This window comes from Lathyrus oleraceus, chromosome 6 (genome assembly GCF_024323335.1).
Source record: "Lathyrus oleraceus cultivar Zhongwan6 chromosome 6, CAAS_Psat_ZW6_1.0, whole genome shotgun sequence".
Classification (NCBI taxonomy): Eukaryota; Viridiplantae; Streptophyta; class Magnoliopsida; order Fabales; family Fabaceae; genus Lathyrus; species Lathyrus oleraceus.
Window position 1 is genome coordinate 262869491 of NC_066584.1, and position 24907 is coordinate 262894397.

At 36.0% G+C, this 24907-nt stretch overlaps 3 protein-coding genes across 3 annotated transcripts; 2 read left to right on the forward strand and 1 right to left on the reverse strand.

Moving 5' to 3' along the window:
* Positions 1-12294: 12294 nt before the first annotated feature.
* LOC127095063 (uncharacterized) lies at positions 12295-13716 on the reverse strand. Its single transcript, XM_051033807.1, has 4 exons — positions 13492-13716; positions 13099-13389; positions 12921-13022; positions 12295-12753 (listed from the first exon to the last, which is right to left on the reverse strand). The coding sequence occupies exons 1-4, from the start codon at positions 13564-13566 to the stop codon at positions 12295-12297; spliced, it is 927 nt and encodes a 308-aa protein (XP_050889764.1). The 5' UTR covers positions 13567-13716.
* A 7002-nt stretch (positions 13717-20718) lies between these two features.
* On the forward strand, positions 20719-21384 carry LOC127095064 (uncharacterized). The gene has a single exon (XM_051033809.1). It carries the CDS (start codon positions 20719-20721, stop codon positions 21382-21384), a length of 666 nt encoding a protein of 221 aa, XP_050889766.1.
* A 2499-nt stretch (positions 21385-23883) lies between these two features.
* On the forward strand, positions 23884-24384 carry LOC127095065 (uncharacterized mitochondrial protein AtMg00810-like). The gene has a single exon (XM_051033810.1). The coding sequence runs from the start codon at positions 23884-23886 to the stop codon at positions 24382-24384; it is 501 nt and encodes a 166-aa protein (XP_050889767.1).
* Positions 24385-24907: the final 523 nt, after the last annotated feature.

The window sequence follows — 24907 nt, forward strand, 5'->3', positions numbered from 1 at the left end:
TTGAGGCAAAGGGGACAATGCAATGTTATGCAGTGGACCATGTTATGTTATGACCAAATATGAAAATGTATGTACAATGATAGGTGCAAATTTGAGGTGCTACAGAGAGGGATAAGAGGTTGTTAAACTCTTATACATTTTTGTAATCTGTTGAGATTATTGGATTAAGTCCTTATTGAAGGCGAAATCACCTTGGCCGGGTGGACTAAAGTAGCTGTGATTTTCAAGCGAACCAGGGTAAACTCCTTGTGTTGTTAGAAATTATTTTTGTGTGTGTGGTGTTGCAAAAAGGTTTTTGTTTACTGTGAAAAGAATTCAAACCCTCGTTTCTTGTTTTTCTCTACCTTCAATTGGTATAAGAGCTTAGGCTCTATTATTGATTTTTGAATTAAACACTTAACAGTGTAGAGAAACCCAGGGTGAGAAAAACCTCATGGATAACACAAATGAAATAGATATCTACAATGCAAAAACTCAAGTTTTTTATGGAGAAAAATTTGGCTACCGGAAGGACCAAATTAAAAGTTTCTTCCTAGGCTACGACGCTGATCTTTGGGATATGGTTTACAAATGGCTATGAGATACCCAACTCTGAACTTGGTACTCCCATTCCAAGAAGATAAATGAATGAAGATCAGAAGCGTGATTTCAAAAATCACCATAAACCAAGAACCATTTTGTTAAATTCCATCTTCTACAATGAGTACAAGAAGATAACCAGCAGGGAAACAGCCAAAGAGATCTTTGACTCCCTGAAAATGATGCACGAAGGCAATAATCAAGTTAAAGAGACTAAGGCTCTAACCTTAATCTAGAAATATGAAGCCTTCAGAATGGAAGATGATGAAGTTGTTGAAGTGATGTTCTCAAGGTTCCAAACCTTAGTTTCATGACTCAAGGTTCTGGACAAAGGATAGACTATATTAGATCATTCCAAGAAGATAATCAGAAGTCTTCCCAAGAAGTGGAGACCTATGGTTACTTCTCTAAAGTTATCCAAGGATCTGAACAACATAAGTCTTGAAGAACTTATCAACTCTCTCATAAGTCATGAAATAGAGCTTGAAGAAGATGAACCTCAGAAGAAAATCAAATATGTGGCTCTAAAGTCTAGATCAAAAAGAAGAAAGCCAAAAAGGAACAAAGCCTTTCAAGCTAAAGAAGGAGAAGTTGATGACTCTGAGAGTGAAGATTTTGATGATGAAGAAGAATTACCTCTTCTTTCCAAAAGGATCAAACAACTATGGAGAAAAAGACAAAACAACTTCAGAAGGCCCAGACCGAAGGGAGATCGTCCAGATTCAACCTCCAGATGCAGACCCAACAAGGAAGTTACGTATTATGAATGCAAAGAGCCTGGACACTACAGAAATGAATGTCCAAAGTTAAAGAAGGATAGCTCCAGAAAAGAAATCTTCAAGAAGAATTATTTAAAAGCAAAGAAGAAAGGACTCATGGCAACATGGGATGATTCTGAATCTGAAGCATCAGTATCTGATTATGAAGAGGAGCAGGAAAAAGTAGCATTCATGGCAACTACCTCTGGAAGTTCATCTGAAACAGAGTCTGACTCTGAAAAGGTATTCTCTGATTTTTCTTGCTATGATCTGGAAGCTTGTTTGTCAGAAACTCTGAGCTTGTATCAGAAGCTTCGATAGAAATTCAAGAACCTGAAAAAGGTTCATGAAGGAACTGTTGAAGAGTGTGAAAAGCTTGAGAAAGAAGTTTATGAACTTAAAGAAAATAATTTTATTCTTGAAAGAGAAAAATAATTTTCAACTAAGAAATATTCAAAACTTGAAGAAACTCTTTCTAAAGCTCCACCTACTTCTGACACTATCATATACAAATATGAAAAAGCTTTTTAGAAATTTCTAAACAACAACCTGGATAGAAGCAAAATGGCTTCTATGATCTATGGTGTACGTCATAATGAAAAAAGAGGAATTGATTATGACTCTGATGAAGATGATCTGAAACCTTCTACAGAAAACAAATCAAAATCTCCTTTTTCTTATCACTATACACCTGCACAGACACATAAATTCTGCAATGCTAGAAAGCCCAAAGTTTTCAGAAACTCTGGGAGAACTAATCATAAAGGACCCAAAAGATTATGGGTACCAAAAGATAAAATAGTGTATGTTATAGATGTCTTATACAGCAGAGTTGAAACACCAGTCATGGTACCTGGACTCTTGATGCTCGCGACACATGATGAGAAGAAAGCATATGTTCCAAAAGCTGGAACTTAAAGATGCTGGTTTCGTAGGCCTTGGAGGAAATCAGAAAGGAAGAATCAGAGGATCTGGAACAATTGGTAATGGATATCTTCCCTCTATCTCTAATGTCCTCTATATTGGGGGATTAATGCATAACTTGTTATCCATAAGTCAATTAAGTGATAACGGTTAGGATATAATCTTTAATCAAAAAACGAGCAAAGTTGTTAATCAGAAAAATGGCATAGTCATTTTCACTGGAAAGAGGAAGAACAACATTTATAAAATAAAGCTTTCATATTTGAAAAATTAAAACGTAAAATGCTTGATGTCTGTAAATAAAGAGAAATGGGTATGGCATAAACACTTGGGTCACATTAGCTTGAGGAGGATTTCTAATCTAAATAAACTTGAGCTAGTCAGAGGCCTACCTAAGCTGAAGTTTTCTTCGAATGCTCTTTTTGAAGCATGTCGGAAAGGTAAATTTTCTAAAACAACCTTCAAAACCAAAAATGTTGTTTCTACCTTCAGACCTCTAGAACTTCGACACATTGATCTTTTTGGACCTTTTAAGACAACGTCAGTCAATGGTAAGAAGTACAAACTTTTCATTGTTGATGATTATAGTCGTTGGTCATGGGTAAGATTCTTAAGGCACAAGAATGAGTCACATTCTGTGTTCACCAGTTTCTGTTTAAAAGTGAAAAATGAATTTGACTCTAAAATCATCAAAGTCAGAAGTGATCATGGTGGCGAATTTGAAAATAAAATTTTTGAAGAACTTTTTGACTCTAATGGAATATCCCATGATTTCTCCAGTCCTAGAACTCCACAATAAAATGAAGTTGTAGAAAGGAAGAATATGACTCTCCACGAGATGGCTAGAACCATGATCAAGGAGACTAATGTGGCTAAGCTTTTTTGGGCAGAAGCTGTGAATACAACATGTTACATTCAGAATAGAATATCTATTAGACCTATTCTGAAAAAGACTCCTTATAAACTATGAAAGGGAAGAAAACCCAACATCTCTTATTTTCATCCTTTTGGATGCTCCTATTTTATTCTAAACACTAAAGATAATCCGAACAAGTTTGACTCTAAGACACAAAAGTGTATTATGTTGGGATACTTAGAAAGTTCTAAAGGATATAAAGTATACAATATAGAAACAAAAATTATGGAAGAATCAATTCATGTCATATTTGATGATAAGCTTGACTCTGAAAAGTCAAAGCTAGTTGAGAATTTTGCAGATCTGGAGATCATGCTTGTAGGTTCTGATGAAAAGACAAAAGATTCTGAAGAAGCAGAAAAAGGAATTTCAGAAGCACCTGAAATCATAATAAATCAGAAAAGACAAAGAAACAGGCAGAGTGTTTCTGAAGAATTATTTCTGGGAAACAAGAATGAACCTGTCAGAACAAGATCAACATTCAAAGTTTCTGAAAAAACACTTATGGGACTAGTATCTCTGATAGAGGCAACATCATGTGAAGAAGCTCTTCAAGACAAAGAATGGATTCTGGAAATGAAAGAAGAACTTGATCAGTTTTACAAGAATGATGTTTGGGATCTTGTACCAAGACCCAAGGGAACCCATGTGATTGGAACCAAATGGGTCTACAGAAACAAGCTAAATGAAAAAGGTGAAATGGTCAGAAACAAAGCACGGCTGGTGGCACAAGGTTATATTCAACAAGAAGGAATTGATTACAATGAAACCTCAACTCCAGTCGCAAGGTTAGAATATATTCGTCTTCTTGTATCTTTTACTATAAACTACTCCTTTAAATTATATCAGATGGACGTCAAAAGCGCGTTTTTGAATGGTTATATTTCTGAAGAAGTGTATGTCCATCAACCTCCTGGCTTTGAAAACTCAAAACTTCCAGAACATGTTTTTAAACTTAAAAAATATTTTTATGGTCTGAAACAAGCTCCCATAGCTTATTATGAAAGACTCAGCTTATTTCTTCTAGAAACTGATTTTACCAGAGGCAAAGTGGACTCTACACTCTTCTGCAAAAACATCAGAAACGATCTTATGATTTGCCAGATTTATGTTGATGACATAATATTTGGTTCTGCTAATCCCTCTGTTTACCAAGAAATTTTTGAGTTAATGTAGGCAGAATTTGAGATGAGTCTGATGCAAGAACTAAAGTTCTTTCTGGGGATTCAAATCAATCAAACATCAGAAGCCACATACGTCTATCAAAGCAAATACATAAAAGATATTTTGAAGAAATTTGACTTGTCAAAAAGCAAACCAGCTAAGACTCTCATGCATCCCACTTGCATTTTGGATAAATAAGAGGTAAGTCAAAAGGTTTATCAAAAACTCTATCGTGGTATGATAGGTTCTCTCCTCTATCTGTCTGTTTCGCGTCCAGATATATTATTCAGCATGTGTCTATGTGCTAGATTTCAGTCAGATCCAAGGGAATCTCACTTACTTGCTGTTAAGAGAATCCTTAGGTATCTGAAGGGAACACATAACCTTGGCCTGATGTATAAGAAAACATCAGAGTACAGAATTTATGGGTATTGTGATGTAGATTACGCTGGAGATAGGTTAGAATACAAAACTACATATGGGAACTGTTAGTGTCTGGGAGGAAACCTCATCTCATGGGCAAGCAAAAGACAATAAACCATTGCACTGTCAACTATAGAAGCAGAATACATTTCAGCTTCACTGTGCAGCACTCAGATGCTCTGGATGAAGAATCAACTTTAGGACTTCCAGATATATGAGCATAATATCCCTATCTTTTGTGACAATACTACTGCTATATGTTTAAGTAAGAATCCAATTTTACATTTCAGAGCGAAGCACATAGAAATTAAACATCATTTTATCAGAGACTATGTTCAGAAAGGGATGATTACTTTAAAGTTTATAGATATAGACCATCAATGGGTTGATATCTTTACAAAACCCTTAGCTGAAGATAGATTTCTTTTCATTCTGAAAAACTTAAATATAGAAGATTGCCCAGAATGAATCTGAACATGTGGTTCTCCTCTCTAAGGTTAAATCATACTCTAACTCAAACATATGTTGCTTGTCTGATTCTGGTTCTAATACTTCAACAAGTTATAAGATATCTGGATCAGAAACCTTCTGAGTCAGAAACCATTTGGTATTCTTGACTCCAGAAACATCAACATGTGATACCTCGAATGTGTGGCTCTGGATCTTCTAGACACTTGTCTAGCTTAGAACTCAAGGACCAAACTGTTGAGATCCCCTCGAGCAGTGTGCATATTTTTGAGATTAGACATCCATCATTAGCTGCATTTAATTCTCCCCACGCTTGTCAACTCATATTTTAGCAGTCATAATTACTTTTGTTCCCTCTTAAACTAACATTGTCGTTTTGCATGTGTTTTGAACTTGTGTGTATATATTCCCACGATTCCCACATTCACACTTTTCACTCTCACAACTTACACAAACCCTCTCTCTATCTCTCTGTAACTTCTTCATATCCTTCAACTTCAACAACTTCATGGATCATCATCAACAACAAGTGTTCGAATACCCATAACAAATGAACGTTGTTGAGAAACAAGTTAAAGCTTCACAATCAGATGCAACCCCTACTACTGCACCTTCAACAACTTCCTATCAGGAACCCCATGTTCTTGATCGTCCTCCTCACATCAACCTTGCTACTCCATTTGAGAAACTTGAAGTATTGTGTAAGCTATTGGTTGATTTCGACAATCTCAAGAAGAATGATATGGATTTAACACAAGAGCTGGAGAACCAAGGGTGGGCTAACTACTTCAAACGTCTTTATGGCCCCGTTTACATATTCCTGATGAAGGAATTCTAGAGATTTGTTGATTGCGATGATCATTGCATCGTGTCGTATGTTCTAGGCATCAAGACAGTGATCATAGAGAAATCAATAGCCAAGCTTCTGGACATGGAAAAATCTAGGGGGAGAAGAATCTACAACATAAACCCTAGGGAAAATTATATGTCCCAGGAAATTATCCCCACTATTTTTTCTCATAACCCAGAAGGGAAATCATCCAAGAACAAAGAGCTTCATCAGAATCTGAGAGTTTGGTTGAAGATCATTCTGGGAACCATCCATCATCGTCCTACTTCCAGCTCCTCTGATTACATTAACACTGACCAGAAGTGCATTCTGTACTGTCTTCACAAAGGGATGAAGCTGAATCTTCCCCCCTACTCTTCAAGTATCTGAGGGACTCTGTCAGAGACATCAGAAATAACATGAAGCCCATAAATTATATTCCTATGGGAAGATTAATTTCTGACGTGCTGATTGAGAGTGGTCTGAAGGACCATCTCATATCTATGAATATGATGGAAGACGTCATTGTGGACGTGGGGAAGCCTCTGAATACGAAGAATCTGAAGAGCATGGGCTTAATAGACAAGGTCAAAGTCAACCCCACAAAGAACACCTCCTAGGAAGCTCTGAAGGATAAAATGGGGATATCAAATGGTATGTACCTCTTATCCAAGATTGATCCCCTAGAGGTCATCACTCACTACCTTCAGGATTTGGAAGCTCAAGGAATTGACATTTCTAGCTTCACCTTAGGCTGACTTCCAAATCAACCACCAAACTTCATGAAGAGGAAGAGAGAACCCTCTGAGAAGAAGAAGAAGAAGCTGAAGAGTCTGAAGATGGGAGAATCTTCAGCAACTCAGAAGCAACCTGTGCCTATGAGCTTTTAAGCACCTGGTAAGTCCTCAATCTTAGAAGTTCCTGATATTTCTAGTTCTAGGAAAATCCTCTCATCACTACCTTAACCACCCCCACCATCTCTTCCTCTGAACCTACCATTTCTTTACCTACACTCTCTGAACCTCAAACTTCTAAACCCCATACTTCTAACCCTAACCAATCTTCACCTCCACTACCTCAATTTAACCTCACAACAACATCCATCCCCATATCTGAAGCCTTACTGCTCAACGAACCCATATCACCCCCTCATCTACCCCTAGTTCCCCTCCCTATTACGACCTAACATCAGACTCAGAACATTCAGATATCCCTGACCTAACTTCTCCAACTTATACAAAACTTCAGGCCATAGTTGACTCTGAAAAGGCTCAGTCTGTACCAGAACCTTCTGACATCATCCTACCTCCTTCTGAACCCACTTCTGAACCTTCTGAACCCACCTCTCAACCCTTTGAACCTGACCTTACTTTTCTTACCATTGATGAGGCTTTTTCCAAGTTCTCAGAGAACTCAGCTTCAAGACCCACGAAGCTATCTAAAGAATCCAAGGTCAATGATAATCCTTCTGAAGTAAGGACTCGCTGGAATGAGTTTCTCAGGTGGATAACATATGAAGTTTTTAAACTGAAGGGACTTTTTTGAACAAGTTAGAAATGACTATATCAGATATGTTGAAGAGAGTCTGGAAGCGCGTCTGACGCAGGAGGCTGCTGAAAGGGCACAAAGAGAAGCTGAAGAAAGAGTTGTTGTTGAAGCTGCTGCCAAGGAGGCAGTTGAGAAAGCTGTTGCAGAGGCTGAAGTTGAAGCTTCTCACATAGCTGCAGAAGACGCTGAGAGGATTAATAAGGTTTCTCTGACTCGAGGTGAGTCACTAACATCTGACTTAGCTCCTCTAGTCCTCAATACTCTGGAAGAGCTACAGAAAGAAGAGCAATTGGTCAGATCTAGACTCGACCAGCAGGATCAAGTCAACTCCAGCATCCAAAATCTACTTGCTTAACTACTTCAGAGGATGCCTCCTCCTCCAAACCCTTAGACACTCTAGGATTATTTGCTTGTAATTTTTCTAAGAATTTTTTCCTCTCATGCCTTTTTTCTTCTATGTTCTTCTACGTTGTATCTCTCCGAATTATCAATGAAATTGTGCTTTCTGTGAATTTATCATTTGTGTTTTTTGTTAACTTTTTGAGTCTGACAAAAAGGGGGACAAATGAATATAAGCCTTTCCGATGAAATAACACATCTAACTCTCAGAATGCACTACTTACATTCTGACATTAAAATCAATTGCATAGTCTAAGTGTTTTTACAGGATCTATCTGAACAAAGAAAGAAATGAATATGTATCTGATAAACAAGTAATAACAAGGCAATCAACCTAAGAAGATCTAGTAAGAAATCCTCTACCCAAAAAACATTTCTGATACAAGTGTCTTTACAAATTTTCTAAGTATCAAACTTAGGGGGAGATTGCAAATCTCAGGGGGAGTTATACTCTATCTGACTCTGATTCATTTAAATTTGTATCTTTGTAAAGTACCATTGTTTCATCAAAAGTATGAGTTTTTTTCATCATAAAAAAGGAGGAGATTGTTAGAATAAAATTTTAATTATGCATTATATCTCTAAGTATTGATGATAACAAAGAATGAAACAATTTGGTACCCTAATAATTTTCTCTAAGTGTGCAAGTTTCTAAGGAAAAATGAATCTAAGGAAACAAGGAAACAAATATATGGCATCTGATATAGTCCAGAAAAGCTGAACCAACACGAAGAAAACATATCTGACTCTGAACAAGAACACTCTTAAGAAGCAATCACATACAAAATCTGACGCTGCAATTCAACTTTAATATCTGAAGAATCTACATCTGAAGGTCAGTCGAGATAACATCTGAAGACTATTCAAGAGAATCTATCTGAAGACTATTCAAGAGAATATGTGAAGACTGCAAGACTCTGCTCAAAGACTGACTCTGTTAACTCTGATTCACGCTCAACACTCTATCTGACATCACCGGATCATAAAACTCAATCAAGAAGCATTCTAAATATAGTGCAATTCTCTCTAAGGAAATTATGGATTATGTTCCAAGACTTCTATGGAAAGGACAAGGAAGTTAATACATTTAATTCCCATAGTTGGCAAGAAATCTCTCTTGATTTCCCTCCAACATTATCGTCTCAAAGTACTATACAAATGCCTCATCACAACATGCTGAAAACACACTTCGATCTATAACTCTCAATACACAACATATTTTCATATCGCTCACTATAATAGTCAGTGTTCACACAAGAGTTGTTGCTCATATTGTGTGGTCATTGTGTCATTGTTCTTAAACGCGTGTTTATGCTGCTTACATAGAAGCACCTAATCAAACACTTGTATTTCTAAAAATCTTTGTAATTCTTCAAGTAACTTGTTTAGGTCTGTATACTTGAGAGGGATAAGAGGTTGTTAAACTCTTAGACATTTTTGTAATCTGTTGAGATTATTGGATTAAGTCCTTATTGAAGGCGAAATCACCTTGGCGGGATGGACTGGAGTAGCTGTGATTTTCAAACGAACCAGGATAAACTCATTGTGTTGTTAGAAATTATTTGTGTATGTGTGGTGTTGCAAAAAAGTTTTTGTTTACTATGAAAACAATTCAAACCCCCCTTTCTTATTTTTCTCTACCTTCATCTTGCTCATTTTTTTGGTTTATGTAGAGTATTGTTAGCATTTCTAGATCCATAATTTGTGGGAATTTTGTGTGAATGAATTGAGCAGAGAGAAGAATGTGAATGAAAAAAAGTTGGTTAGAGGAAACGTGGGATTGTGATAGAGGGATGAAGATATTTTTTTTGTCATGTTGTGCCAAATTAATCAATTCATTAATTAAAAGAAAAAGTTAATTAACCAATCAAAATTAAACAAGTTAATTTTTATATGATAATTACTATATATTTTAATTATTTGGATAAAAAATTGAACAAAAAAGAATAAAATTAGGTAAACGCGAAAAAAATAAAATGAACACAATAAACTGACCTATGCGTAACACGGTTCAGTAAAACAGACAGTTGCAGACCAATTATTACAGTTGAAAATACCTGGATGAAAAAGCTCGAACTAAGCTAACTTACGCGAATGCGCGTATATGCGAGAAAAAATAAATGAGCGCACCAAGCTAACCTACGCGTACTGCAACTCAATAAAACAAACAGTTGCAGGCCTAAACTTGAAAATATTTTCTCTGATTTTACGCATGATTAAAAAATTGATTCAACTGGTGTATCTGCAAAACTGAAATTTTATTCTGAACGCAATATAACTGGTTTCCTGAAGGTTTAAAAATATCTGGACAAAATTGGGGTATGACATTTATACACTTATGATGCTGGTCTTGTTGTAAGTTTAATCCATTATCTATTTCGTGCAACAATAAAGGAGTTTCATTTACAAATTGCACTTTAGACTATATAATATTTGAAGGGAACTCTAATCAGAGGATTTTTGTTTAAATGTAACGGAAGTGTGAATCTTGAAGCATATACTGATCTTGATAATGCAGGGTCAATTGTTAATAGAATATCAATTATATAATCCTGTGACTTAGAAGAATAGAAAATAAAGTGATGTATATAAATCTTGTATTAAAGTAGAGTTTAGGGAAATCTCACAAGTTACATGCAAACTAGTATGACCGAAAATGATTTTAGAAGATTTGAGGATAAAGACTAATGAATCAATGAGACTTTATTATGATGATAAGTCTACTATATTCATAATGTATAATCATTGCAACATGATAAAATCAAATTTGTTAAAGTTTTTTTAATAAAGGCAGATTATTTAAATTAAAAAGGAAAAACAAAAAGGATATGGGGATATAAAACCTAACCCATCAAACCGTCAACAAAAATGGTAGTTGGACAAATCCAACCTATTCCTCAATTTTTTTTTTCAAAAGTACAAACATGAAGTGACTCCCGCAAAGTATCATAATCAACCAAGAACTTGCATTGCTTAATCTATATCCACATTCATTTCTCTTTTTAAAAATGTGAGATATCTTGAATATAAAGTAGTGTATATTGTGTAAATTATTCTTCCATTTAATTAAAATATATCATTGGACAATATTCACATTAAAAAATGCACGAATTGTGAACATTGAGTTAGTTTCAAGTCAAAGATTTATTTAATTCCTTTTGTTAGCATATTCGATAACAAACATGATTTCATACAATTTATCTTGAAAGGAGGTGCAAACTCCAATCTTAGCTGAGAAAGCTCTCAACAATATTCTAAATTATCCCTAAATATGCTATCACAAGTTGATAATCTAGGATTTCCTCTTGAAACCATATGCACTAACTCTTTGAATCAGGTTGTCTTTTGTTGCAATAACATTATACATTCGCTTCGAAGTCGCCAATGACTTAGCATGTGGTATGTAAGGCTGCTAAATAAACTTTGTTGAAGAAGACTTAATGTGATCACTCCATATACATTTACATTTGTAGACATCTTTAAATAATAGATCATTATTTGCACGTTTTGTCCAAATGAGTTAATTTATAATAGTACTATCAAATGAAAAATTAATCATCAAAATGTCTTCAACAATTTGAGGTGCCAAAATAGATAAGTCATTTTTCAATTGATGTTTTGGAAAATTGAATTCACCTTATCAATTTGTATAAATTTAATATCCATTGACAATACTAAATGTAAATCTTTAATTTTATATCCCAACCAATCGTTAATTCATATATCAATGTTTATCAATGTTTTTTCCATTATCAATCCGTCACTACAAGAAAAACTCCCCCCTGCCACATGATTATCACGTGGCAAAGGTGAAAATCACTTCACTAGTCAAAAATAGCGACGTGTTGATTCACGTCGCTGGAACGCGTGTGGCAACTTTTTGTGACGTGATAAACACGTCGCTAATTTGCCAAAGGCAAATCACATCGCAACATTGTGAATTAATTTCCTTCTGCACTTAAACTTTGCCACGTGATATTCATGACACAACTTTGCCACATGAATATCACGTCACAACATTTGAAAATGGATGGTATGTTGCCACATGAAAATCACGTGGCAAATTACCCACGTGATTTACACTTCACAACATAAAAGATAAAATGTATTGTTATTATTAAATTATATTATTAATAAAAGATAAAATAATTAATAAATAATAAAATATAGAATAATTAATAATTAAGTGAAATATTTTTAAATTAAAATTACACATATGAAAATGTATTATAAAAATAGCAAAGTAATTATTTATACAAAAATTAATATTTAAAACTAAATAAATATTACACATCAAATTCGTCGTCATCTTCATCGTCTTCACTTGTTCTTTGATTTTGATTTCTACTCATGGACTGCATAAATTGTCTCATTTGCTCCTCCATATCGTGTTGTCTTTTTTTCATTTCCTCTAATTCGGCCTTTAACGCCGCCTCACGCTCCGCCGTCTCTCGTCTAGCCTCTGTTAGAGCCAGTTGCCTCACCGTTTCCATCATTTCAGGTGTCAATTGTGTTGGACGGGACGTTCCTTCCCCACTTGCAACTCTATCAAATAAAGTTCTATCTCCGGTTCTGTAGTTGCCAGCCAAAGGACCAACACCAAAAAAACACCCATTACGTCCCTTCCCTCCAGTGACTAAGCTCCAAATATACATATCCACGCGTGGATCAAGCGGATTAGAACCAACAGGTGTATATTGAGGATTTTCAACTAGAAATTGTGTGAGCAATCTTTGATACTCCTCCTACACATACAACAAATAAAATAATTAGATACAGTTGTGACATGAAAAGAATCCCACATATATTGTTGCCACATGAAATTCATGCCACAAACATTATTACCACGTGAAATTCACGCCACAAAATTGATAGAATTTTAACAAAAAAAAATAAAATAGAAACAACTTACTATAGTTCTTCTCGACCGATCATCAACCAAATCCCCCGATTTTTTTGTACGGGTCTTCACAAACAACTCATTAAGTCGGGGGGGTCTTCCTTGTGCCTTAGTCTGATTAATATAAATAAATTTAATTAAACACATAATAAATCAAAATATAATTTTAAACCGTAGTTATAATTTTTACCATCCGTTTTGCATGTTCTCCAATGCTTATACTTCCTGTAGCATTAAGGCAACCCCCCCTTTCGGATGCTCTCATGTCTTTTGCTTTTTGAGATTTAGCTTTAAAATTATCGGTAGCCCAATAGGCAAGAAGTTCGTCAAATACTTCCTTGCCTATCCAGTTGGGACGAATATTTCGTTCTTCCCAATCAAGTCTGACACGCCTAAGCATGTCAGAAAGTCGGACAGATGTTCTTCCCCGATAATTTTTTCTAATCATATATTCATCCATTACATTCCACGTACACTTTTCCTACAATGTTGTATGACATTCAAAAAAATTGTTAGATAAGTGTTAGATAATATATTACAATAAAATAACTAATTAAAATAACAACAATAAAATTTATTTTACCTTAAATTTATCAAACCATTCATCTTTCTCATCCTTGGAAAGTTCTTTGAATGACTTCCAAGCTTTTTTATACATTTGTTGAATCACATGTTTTACACACTGTGCAGCTGGCCTACTCGGAGAGAAACTAAACAACAATTTGAATAAGTGTTAATTATAAACATGGAAACATGGAAACATGTATACTAAATAAAATTTATAAATTAGATACTTACGATTTTCCACATGGCTCAATAAAATATTTGCCATCAATCATCTCATACTCTGTGGGATTTGCAGTTGGTTGCTCTAAAACATGGTCATCCTGCTGCTCCTGGTCATCCTGCTCCTCCTGCTCCTCAGGCACGGGTATATCTGTGGCACGTGGTGGGTGTGGGGTGCGAGATCCCCCATGATGCGTGGATGATGAGGGCATGTGTGTGGTAGGTGGGGTGTGGGACCTCGAAAGCGTGGATGATGATGGTGTGTTTGTGGGATGCTGGGACGACAGAGGTACCTGTGTGGGATCTGGAAAGATCCCAGACTGCATGAAGGGTGGGGGTACCTGTGAGGGATGAGGAAAACTAGATCCCCCAGTCTTATGGTATGATGAAGTCCCAGATGGGCTAATAAAGGATGGGTTCCCAGATGGGCTAATAAATGATGGGTTCCCAGATGGGCTAATAAAGGATGGGTTCCCAAGTTGGGCCATAGGATAACCATGGGATGATAGTAGCGAGAGAAAAGGCTGTGAACCCATGGTCATGGGATCTACCTGAGTCTGTGGAGGAGGATACCCCATAGATGACTGCAGTGGCATAAAATGTTGAGAGGTCGTAGACATGGGCTCTACCTGACTCTGTGGGGGAGGACATACGGCCGACTGAGGAGTTAACATCAAGTGATTGAAATAATGACTGCAAAAATGTGATGTTTCCCGATGCAAATAATGTGCACATATAGATCCTTCAACTTTAGCTTTATTTTTCACGGATCTCTTCGAATCACCCATGAATCTTTCAAACGGATACATCCACCTATATTGAACAGGGCCTCCAAGATAAGCTTCATATGCAAGATGCACAGGTAGATGTTCCATAGAGTCAAAAAAACCAGGCGGAAACACTTGTTCCAACTTACAGAGAATAACTGGAATATTTTTGTCCAACTTAACGATGTCATCCACTCTTAATTTTGATGCACAGATATCTCTAAAAAATTGACTAATTTCAGTGAGTGGATTAAGCACATGTTTAGGTAGTGAAGAGAACGCAATTGGAAGCAATCGTTCCATGAAAACATGGCAATCATGGCTTTTCATTCCATGCAACTTTCCGGTGCTAGAGTCAGCACACCTTGCTAAATTTGACGCATAACCATCAGGCATTCTCAATTCGTTTAACCATCGACAAATCGCTTTAGCTTCTTCGGAAGTTAGACTGTAATTAGCCTTGGGTTTTAGTAACTTCCCATTCGGTTTAACCTTCAACTCCAACTCCTTTCGATTACACAAAATCTCCATGTCCTTTCTAGCCTTCTCATTATCCTTTGTTTTACCTTGAACATCCATCACTGTGTTAAACACGTTATCAAAAAAATTCTTCTCAATATGCATAACATCAAGATTATGTCGCAACAAATTATCTTTCCAATACGGGAGATCCCAAAAAATACTTCTTTTTGTCCAGTTATGTGTATCCCCATATCCTTCAATTCTGCAAGCTTTACCATAATCTGTGAATTTTGGCAGTTCACTAACTCGGTTCCATACTTCACCGGGTGAGAAACGAGGGGGAGGCAAGTCTGTTACTCTTATGCCTTTTTTGAAGTCATTCTTATTTATTCGAAAGACATGATCTTTCGGTAGGAATCTGCGGTGACAGTCAAACCACGAACTTTTCCCCCCTTTTTCCAACGTGAACGCATGAGAGTGTTCCATGCAATGCGGGCATCCCATTTTTCCATGTGTCCCCCAACCGGACAACATGCCATATGCGGGAAAGTCGTTTATAGTCCACATCAAGGCTGCTCGCATAGTAAAGTTTTGTTTGCAAGATATATCATAAGTCCATTCTCCAATCCATAACCTCTTCAAATCATCAATTAAAGGTTGTAAATACACATCTATTCCAGCTTTTGGACTCTTTGGACCTGGAATGAGGCAAGTCAAAAACATGTATGGTTTTGTCATGCACATCTCAGGAGGGAGGTTGTAAGGGGTAACAATAACTGGCCAACAAGAATATCCACTTCCAGACGCTTGGACATATGGAGTAAAACCATCAGAGCATAGTCCAAGTCTGACATTTCTAGGTTCTGCTGCAAAATCAGGATGTATCATATCGAAGTGCTTCCATGCCGCACCATCAGATGGATGTCGCATTGTGCCCGAACTTGTTTGGTTTGTATGATGCCATGTCATTTGACTTGCACTATGCATTGAAGCAAACATTCTTTTTAACCTTGGTATGATCGGCAGATAAAACATGGACTTCACTGCCACATGTTTTTGCTTACGGTTAATGGCTTTACTGCGAACTTTGTATCTCGGACTCTTACAAAACTTACATTCCTCCAACGATCCATCATTAGTACCAAACTCATTATCGTAAAACAACATGCAACCATTAGTGCAACAGTCAATCTTTCTTACCTCTAAACCCAATTTCGACACCAACCTCTTTGCATCATAAAAACTTGTGGGAAGGTTGTCTTTCGTAGGAGTTGCGTCCAACATCATTTTTGCAAAGAATTCCAAACACTGGTCAGGAACATTCCAATTGGACTTGGCGGCCAATAATCTCACACACATCGATAATTTTGAGTCTGACGACCCTTCAAACAACGGCGTATTCATTTCTTGCAACAATTGATAAAATTTTTGAGCTTCCTCATTCGGCAACTCTTCCTGATCGAAGTCTTGAGGTTCATCATAGGTCACGTTAACCCCAAAAGCATCGCCAACCATGTCACTGATCAAACTAAATTCTTCCCGGTGTTCCATATGTGATCGACTGCTAGAAGCATGTGTAGTCGTAGTCCTTTGTACATTACTCGGCAACTGTTCTCCATTATATGTCCAAACCCAGTAATTTTTAATGAAACCCCTTCTCTTCAAATGACGTTCTACTTCCTCCGGGTCACTAATTATAGGTCTACATTCACATTTTAGACAAGGACATCTTACTCCTCCTTCGCTTAGACAACATTCTTGAGCGAAAGCCCATGTGATAAACCCTTTAACTCCTTCCTCAAAGTTCGGTTTAAGTCCACGTCTTACTGGATACGTTCTATCGTACATCCAACTACGATAGTAATGAAAATATTCCATACTGCACATTTACAAAATCGTTACTATTTTAATTTCAAAAGTGATATTCCTCTATCGTCCAATTTAAAAATCGTTCTATCGTACATCCAACTAATTATTACGTACAATTTAAAAAAAATATATTATACTATTAATAAATATATAATATAACTATTATATACTTTATTGTTTAAACTAAACATATATTTATAAAACATATACCCTAATATGTGTTATTTAAAAAAAAAAACATTTTAGACATACATATTATTCATACTAATTTTTTTTATAAACATATTTTTAATATAAAAATATATATGAAATTAATGTTTTGTTTTTTTATACATTATTTTAAACATAATATTAATAATACAACTTCTATTTATTTAGTTATCTAAATAATATATATACACACTTATCAATTTTTACTCAAAACACTAATCTATTATATTTTTTAAACTAACCATATTATCTAAATAATAATACAACTTCTATTTTTAGACATGATTCATATTACTTTTTCTAATAAACAAAATATTTCGTTTTTTTTTATAAATATTATTCTGTTTTAATATTTTGTTTAAAAAAAATTATATATTATATTTCTAAAAAATATAATGTGCACATATATAAAGGCATTAAATAGTTTCTAAACAAAGTAATATCAAAGTTTTAATATTTCCAAACTTGACATGATTTTCTTTTGAAATTTATAATTTCTCTAGAAATAATTAAAAATGATTTTATAAATAGGGTATTAATAGAGAGGATAGTATTGGTATTAATAGTATATTATATAAAATCTATTTCTAAACTATAAAAATTTAATACATAAAATATTCTGTTTTTTTTGTATAATACATTAAATATATAATACATTAAATATTCTGTTTTTTTAAAACTATTATATATTATATTTCTAAACAAATTCTAAACAAATTCTGTTTTAATAATACATTAGGGTATATGTTTTATAAACAAATTCTAAACAAATTCTAAATATATAATACATTAAATTTCTAAACAAATTCTATTTTAATACATAATGTGCACAAAAACAAAATCCAGTCCAAACAAATTCGGTTTTAATACATAATAAGCACAACACATAATCCAGTCCAAACTCAATACATTTAACTAATCTGAAAATAATTAAAAAAAAAATTAAATTTCACAATTTTGAATATACCTGGATGAAGACTTTGAATCTGTTTGCTCCAAATTCTTGAATGAATAATTCACTCTTAGCTATTTCTTAAAAAAAATATACAATAATTAAAATAAAATTCATATATATTAAACAGAAATGGGTTTAAGTTGAAATAATAAAAGTATTTACCTTTAAATTTCCAATTTCAAAATGGATCTGAAGCTTGAAGGAGAGAAATGGGTTGAAGGGGAAAATGGGTCTGCAGGTGGAAGGGAAGAGGAAACGAAGAAGAATGAAACGGTGAAGGGAAGAGGGAGAGAAGAGGGAAGGTAAAGGAAAGGTTCCCACGTGGTAAACACGTCGCTATTTGCGACGTGATTTACACGCCACAAAACATTCAACGGTCATCTGTAACGTCTCTCTGAACCCAGTACCCACATGCTTGTCACGTCGCTATTTGCGACGTGATTGTCATTTCGGAAATTAAATTACACCACATGTACCCACGTGATCAGCACGTCACTAGTTGCGACGTGAATTACATTTCACAAAACATTATTTGAATTTTAAATTTAAAATAGCGACGTGATCTGCATGTCACTACCAAATTTTAATTATTTTCATTTCCCCCCAACCTGAAAAGTTGTCATTCCATTTTTTTATTATATTTTACCTTTAGCCACGTGAAATTCACGTCGTAATTGACATTTTTTGCCACGTGCATTTCACGTCACTAAATCACGTGGCTGCACAAAGTTATTCTTGTAGTGCGTCATGTAATATGTTCGTCCAAAAAAGAAAAAAAAATGTTTAATCTGAGACCATATTGAAGAAGAAATATGATGCATGATTGATTTTTTGTGCGTGAAGTATATACTAATAAACATAGAAGATAATTGATTATTGATAGTCAATAGCTTTTAACAAAGATAAATAATCATCTTTATTTATTGTCTTAATATCTCTCGGACCAATACATCTTTCTGATGAACTAATAACCATCTAAACATAATAATCAACTTTCTATTGTGTATGCTACTTGTCCATACAAAATTTCTAATGCAAAAAATTATTTTTATTAAAAAGATGATTGATCACTCATAAATTCTAAAATTATACAAAAGCATGTTGTGTTTGACGACTATAACTAAAATTGAGAAATACTTCGCTAAAGGAAAATTAAATAGTAATTTTATTTGCACGTTTCTCATGTCTAATTTTGATAGTTATACTCAAATTTAAAAATGAATTTAATTTTATATATATAGTTAAATTATGAATTATTTTACAAAATTATAGTTGATTAATAACCTGATAAAGATGAACTAAAATAATTATAAAAGATGATTGATAAAGAATAATTAATATTTCATTTATAAATAAATTTTATATTTAAATAAAAGGAATTAATCTCAAACTAAATGTATGAAAAAGTGTTAAATGCAATAAAATAAACATTATAAGTTGAAGAGAAAGCAGGAGATATATCAAAAATATAAAATTATTTTACACTTAACATGTCTAACAGAATAGGAGATACACAAATTGTAAAATTATTTTACAGTCAATTATCCATAATGTTGATGGTGTTGGGTCTCCACCTAAACAAATTGCATTTGATTTTGTAATGTTTATCCGAAGTCAAAGTCAATTTCCTAGCAAATATGAAAAGGAAAACAGGTGGTCCTTGAAATGTGATAAAAGTGCAGACTCCACCGACAGAAGAATCGAAAACAGCTAGCAGGTAAGCAAAAGGGACTATTAACAGAAAGTGGTTTCGTATTTATATGCTATTGGAAATTGAAGGTTGGTGTTCAAATTCAAAGGACGGTCTTATGTTGGTGTCAGAAGTCATTCTGTGACGTAACAAATAAAGCCATTGGCCCTTTTTTGTAGTTTGGCCATTGCTGATTATTTTAGGTTAGAGACGGTGGTCAAATAGTCAGATTAGTTTAGGTTGTTGTGAACAATAATTTAGACCAAGGTCCACAGTGCTGAACCAAACAAGAAGACAGAGTCATGAGTCAACATTTATAATATTTTTTATTAGTAAAGTTTATGTGGGTTTCATCACTTATTATGAAACTTATTTCTTCTACTAGTAGTTTATAAAATAATGTTGCCCACATAAAATTCAGAGATTTATTTGGTTACCGAATTAAGAATGTGAGACATTGTCAACAATCTAACGTGACCAAGATATGGGATATCTAGTGTTTAGGTAAAAAGTGAGTGTCATTTTCTTTTGAAGAGCCTTCCCATAAATAACCTCTCAGCATCATCCTGTTTGGGATGGTGGGCAGTCCTAATTCGGTTGTGGACGTGTACTTGGTGGCCTAGCCAAGTAAATGGATGTGCAGAGCTCTTAAGGTTATGGACTACTGGGTGATGTGTTATATGGTTGGAGTAGTTTTGGATAGAATATAGTATTATGTTATAATTAGGTATAATTAATTTTCTATAATTATATTGTATCATAATTAGATAGTTGATCAAATGTTACATATTGATGTATATATATTTTATTCAGATCAATGAAAAGGACACGATTTCCATTATCTTACATGGTATCAATCCTAACTGATCTCTCTCTCTAAAAAAAGCAAACGCAGAAACGCGTTTCTTCTTCTCCCTCATTCAGTCCGCCGCCGCATGCTTCTTCTCCCTCCTTGAAGTCTGCCGCCGCAACAGGACTACCGTACTCTGTACCGCTGCTGCCGAACACGAGAACCACCATATTCTCTCGCCTTCCGTCTCTGTTCGCGCCGCCGCCATCGCACCTGCAGCCATGTCTGAATCAGACCATTCAGAACACAGTGACGCCGATACCCACAAATCTGCCACCGATACCCACAAATCCGTCGATACTGGTGATTCCGGTCAGCCCAAGAACATCACGTTTCGAGGTTCTAAATTGGAGTTTCATCCCGCACTTGCCGTCTCCAATATTAGGAACCACATTCCTATTATTCTCGAGATGGAAAAAGATCAATATGGTACCTGGGGCGAGCTTTTCCGCATCCATGCTCGCTCAAATCGAGTCCTGCATCACATCGTTCCATCTATCGGAAAAGAGCCACCAGCCATTACCGACGCCAACCATGAACAATGGTCCATTCTTGATGCCACCGTTCTTCAGTGGATTTATTCAACTATTTCTACCGATTTACTGACCACTATTCAAGAACCCAACTCCACTGCAATGGAAGCATGGAATCACTTGGAAGATATTTTTCAAGACAACCAAAATGCTCGAGCTGTCACTCTTGAGCAAGAGTTTTCTAACACTCGTATGGAGGATTTTCCCAATGTCTCAGCTTACTATCAGCGTCTTAAGATGCTTTCTAATCAGTTGAGAAATGTCGGCTCCCCTATCAACAATCATTGTCTGGTCCTTCAACTGATCTCTGGTCTCCCAGAAGCTTACCGAAGTGTTTCTACTTTGATTCGCTAGAGCAACCCTCGTCCGACATTCTATCAGGCTCGTTCCATGCTCACTTTGGAAAAAGCCAATATGGCTAAGATGGCAAACACAGGCTCTCATGCTGCTATGAACACCACTCAGCCGAAACCTATTGAAGACACCTCTCAGCGTGACAACCGCCACCCCGACAACCGTTCTCGCTCCCGTGCCAACCAGGGTCGCAGAGGGGGATGTGGTAACCGCAGTGCACCTCACTCTAGAGCTCCTAACGCTCCCTCACCTTGGTCCGCTCCTCCTTGGCAACAACAACAGCAGTACCCAACCTGGCAACCATGGGGTTCGATTCCATCACCATTGACTATGTCACCGTGTCCGTATCCCACCTCTCGGTGGACACGTCCTGCCGGTCCTCCTAAGCAGTCAGGCATTCTAGGACAGTGTCCTCAGGTTTATGAAACCTCTACCTCATCTCAGATACCGACAGACATTGAGACCGCAATGGACACCATGTCACTCCACACTTCTGACAATCAGTGGTACATGGACACGGGCGCAACATCTCACACAGTCGCATCACAAGGTAATCTCTCGTCTTATTTTTCAGTAAGTAATTCAAATCAGAAAGTCATTGTAGGCAGTGACCATGGAATTCCAATTCACGACACCAGACACACACAAATAACCACATCTCACCAACCCCTTCACCTTAACCATGTTCTGCATACCCCAAAAATTATTAAAAATTTAATTTCTGTGAGATGACTCACCACTAATAACAATGTTTCTGTTTCCTTTAATCCTTTTGGTTTTACTGTCTCTGATTTTCAGATGGGGATCACCCTTCTCAGATGTGACAGTCATGGAGATCTTTATCCAGTTACCACTCTTCCCAGTTTTGCCGGTCTCACATCCAATCTTTGGCATAGTCGTTTTGGTCATCCTAGCGTGTCTGTTTTGGATTCCCTTCGCAGAAATAAGTTCATATGTTGTGAACCTTTTAATTCTTCTGTCGTTTATGACTATTGTGTTTTAGGCAAACAGGTTGAATTGTCATTTTTTATTCTCAAACTACGACTTTGGTGCCTTTTGACATTTTACATAGTGATTTATGGACGTCTCCAATTTTAAGTTATGCTGGTCATAAATATTATGTCTTATTCTTATATGGTTTTACAAACTTCTTGTGGACTTTTCCTATTAGCAGAAAATCTCATGTGTTTGAAACGTTCAAGTCACTTACTCAACTCATTCAAACTCAATATTTGCAAAAAGTCAAAACATTTCAATGTGACAATGGCGGTGAATACAATAATGAGCTTTTTCAAAAATATTGCACTGATCATGGTCTAGTTTTTCGTTTCTCTTGTCCCCACACATCCTCACAAAATGGGAAAGCGGAATGCAAAATAAGAACCATTAATAATATGATACGCACTATGCTAGCTTATTCTTCTGTTCCCCCCTCGTTTTGGCATCATGCTCTCCACATGGCAACTTACCTGTTAAATATTATTCCCTGTAAAACACTTCATAATCAGTCACCAACACAACTCATGTATCATCGTGATCCCACCTACACACATCTCAGAGTCTTTGGTTGTCTATGATATCCATTATTCCCGTCATCTACCATTCATAAGTTACAACCCCACTCTACTCTATGTGTCTTCTTGGATTATCCGCCGAATCATAGAGGTTATAAGTGTTTTGATTTGTCTAATAGAAAATTAATAATTTCGAGGCATATTATTTTTGATGAAACTCAATTTCCCTTCACCAAGATACACTCCCCTTCATCTCACTCTTATCAATTCCTAGATGATGACATTCACCCCTACCTTATACATCAGTGGTAAAATCAAATTTCACCACCTGTTGCACATAACCAACTAGCACTCACAATCCCAATTGACCAACCACTACCCTCAATAAACCAACAATCATTATCTCCTGTGGTGATGGCAGGTCATAGGTTGCAGGTGTAGATTGTGATGAGACTTTTAGCCCTGTGGTAAAACTCGCTACCATTCGAATAGTGCTTACCATTGCTCTCTCCAAATCCTGGCCCATTCACCAACTGGATGTCCAGAATGCCTTTTTACATGGTGATTTTCATGAGACTGTTTACATGCATCAGCCATTGGGTTTCCGCGACCTCCATAATCCAGATTATGTATGTCAGTTGAAGAAGTCATTGTATGGTCTCAAGCAAGCGCCTAAGGCATGGTACCAACGTTTGCTGACTATGTCACCACCATTGGCTTTCGCTATAGCACATCAGACCACTCCCTCTTCATATATCGACAAGGTTTAGACATAGCCTGCATTCTGTTGTATGTAGATGACATCATCCTCATCACATCCACTCAGGTCCTCCGCCAATCAATTATGTCACTCTTAGCATCTGAGTTTGCAATGAAGGATTTGGACCCTCTGAGTTACTTTCTGGGTATTGCAGTATCTCGTCATCCTGATGGCATATTTCTTAGTCAAAGCACTTAGGCATCAGAGATCATTGAACGTGCTGACATGGCGTCCTGTAAACCATCAGCCACTCCTGTTGACACCAAGCAGAAACTCAACACCTCCTCCGACACTTCTTATGAGGATCCCTCCTTGTATCGGAATATTGCAGGGGCCCTACAGTATCTCACCTTCACTCGACCTGATATATCATATGTTGTTCAACAAGTTTGTCTTCACATGCACGCCCCTCGCACGAAACACATGCTTGCTCTTAAGCGCATTTTGCACTATGTTCAGGGCACCTTACATTTTGGACTACACTTATCCCCATCTCCCATTACAAAGCTTATCTCCTACACTGATGCTGATTGGGGTGGATGTCCTGACACCAGACGTTCTACATCTGGGTACTGTGTTTTTCTAGGTGACATCCTTATTTCTTGGTCTTCCAAAAGGCAGCCAACTCTCTCCCGTTCCAGTGTTGAAGCCGAATATAGGGGGTTGCCAATGTTGTCTCCTGGAACTCCATTTTCCTATTCCTCATGCCACTTTGGTGTATTGTGACAATGTTAGTGCCATCCATCTATCTGGTAATCATGTGCAACATCAGCGCACTAAGCATATTGAGATAGACATTCATTTTGTTCGGGAAAAGGTAGCTCGTGGTCAGGCTTGCGTCCTTCATGTTCCCTCAAGACATCAGATCGCAGACATCTTCACCAAAGGACTTCCTCGCATTCTCTTTGATGATTTTAGGATCAGTCTAAGCGTCCGTGAACCTCCCGCTTCGACTGCGGGGGTGTGATAAAATAGAATATTTTGTTATAATTAGTCATAATTAGTTTCCTATAATTATGTTGTATCATAATTAGATAGTTGACCAAATATTACACATTGATATATATATATATATATATATATATATATATATATATATATATATATATATTCTATTCAGATCAATAAGAAGAACACGATTTTCATTATCTTATAAATTTAAACTACTTATATAATGTTATTTTTCTGTAGGGTTAACTTTTCTAGAATTGAACTAGATATATATCGGCGTTGTTATTTAAACTTTTGT